The sequence below is a fragment of the Myotis brandtii genome, unplaced genomic scaffold, assembly GCF_000412655.1.
Source record: "Myotis brandtii unplaced genomic scaffold, ASM41265v1 scaffold632, whole genome shotgun sequence".
NCBI classification, from domain to species: domain Eukaryota; kingdom Metazoa; phylum Chordata; class Mammalia; order Chiroptera; family Vespertilionidae; genus Myotis; species Myotis brandtii.
In genome coordinates, this window is record NW_005370419.1 from 81,915 (window position 1) to 83,426 (window position 1,512).

A 1,512-nucleotide genomic window follows, 5' to 3' on the forward strand; every position below is an offset into this window, starting at 1 on the left:
CCCACCACGGACACCGGAGAGATCCGTTGACATGAAGGGCTCATGGTGCAGCGTCTGTGAAGCCGGAGCCCTTAGGGCAGGAAGCCTGTGTCCAGGTGCCCGGTCGCCTGCTGGGCCCTGGGCTCCGCCTCAGAGGCGACGCGTGTGTCCACGTGTGCTCAGGGGTGAGCACCACGCGGCTTCGCCCTGCGACGGGGCCTCATGCCCACCTCCCCCACTGGTGCCAAGACTTGCCTTTCCTTCTCCACCCGCTTCCCCCGCCCCCAGGATCCCGCCATCAGCAGCTCTGGCCCCGCGGGGAGCTACCGGCCCTACGACGAGGGGCTGCGGAGGGGGGTGTTCATCACCAACGAGACCGGGCAGCCCCTGATCGGGAAGGTAGAGCGGGGGCGGGGGGAGGGGTGAGAAGCGGGGGTCCCGGCGGTGGGACCAGAAGGTGCTGGGGAAGAGGGCGCTGTCCAGGGCACGGAGCGGGTGGGGTGGCCCCTGACCAGGAGGACACCTCGAGTCCTTCCTCAGGGACCCTGGCTTCCCCCTCGGCCTCTCCTCCAGGTGTGGCCAGGGCCCACCGCCTTCCCCGACTTCACCAACCCCGAGGCCCTGGACTGGTGGCAGGACATGGTGGCTGAGTTCCACGCCCAGGTGCCCTTCGACGGCATGTGGATCGTGAGTGTGCCCCTGCCCCCGGGTGTCCCTCTGCCTTGGGGACCGGCCCCACCCTCTGCCCTGGGCAGACGCCCATCTCCGGGGCCTCTTGCAGGACATGAACGAGCCGTCCAACTTTGTGAAGGGCTCCGTGGACGGCTGCCCCGATAACGAGCTGGAGAACCCGCCCTACGTGCCTGGTGAGCCCCACCTGCGCCCTGGCACCGGGCGGGCACTTGGTGGCTCAGATCAGGTCTCTGGCTTGGGAGACTCGAAGCTGTTATTTCTGTTACTCGGGGGTGCAGCCAGCCAGGAAAGGGGGGGCCCAGGAGTGAGGTTCAGGTGTGGGAGACCCTCGCCACGCAACATGGACCCCAGCCCTGCAGCTGAGGCGAGACCCGGGAGGGTGGGCATCGTGGGCTCAGGAACACGGCAGAGACAGCCCGGAAACGGGTCAGGGCTGGAGCCTGTGAGTCTGGGCTCTGCCTAGGGCAGCCTGTGGCGTCTGCCTCGTTCCCGTCCTTGGAAAAGTGGAGACTGTGTGGGGACGTGCCCCAAGTTCCCAGGGTGCTCCCAGGGTGGGGTGCTCCCAGGGTGGGGTGCGCTAGCCCGCCAGGCAGAGGCCCCTCTGAGAAAGTGCCCCTCTCCCCCAGGGGTGGTGGGCGGGTCCCTCCGGGCAGCCACCATCTGTGCCTCCAGCCGCCAGTTTCTCTCCACGCACTACAACCTGCACAACCTGTACGGCCTGACCGAGGCCTTGGCCTCCCACAGGTGAGGGCCTGTGAGGGGCGGCCGGGGTGAGGGAGGGAGCCCGGGCCACCCAGGGGCCAAGCCCTGTCCCCCAGGCCCTGCCCAGTGCTCTGAGGA

General features: G+C 68.7%; 1 protein-coding gene across 1 annotated transcript in view; it reads left to right on the top strand.

Moving 5' to 3' along the window:
• The window catches only part of GAA (glucosidase, alpha; acid), a gene marked incomplete at its 5' end in the record, with an annotated part of 14,279 nt that overhangs the window by 3,592 nt on the left and 9,175 nt on the right, over nt 1-1,512 (top strand). The window contains 5 exons of the mRNA XM_014528379.1: nt 81-102; nt 170-378; nt 553-666; nt 761-845; nt 1,299-1,416. Of these exons, the coding sequence (XP_014383865.1) occupies nt 81-102; nt 170-378; nt 553-666; nt 761-845; nt 1,299-1,416 (548 nt within the window). The remainder of the gene's footprint in view (nt 1-80; nt 103-169; nt 379-552; nt 667-760; nt 846-1,298; nt 1,417-1,512) is intronic.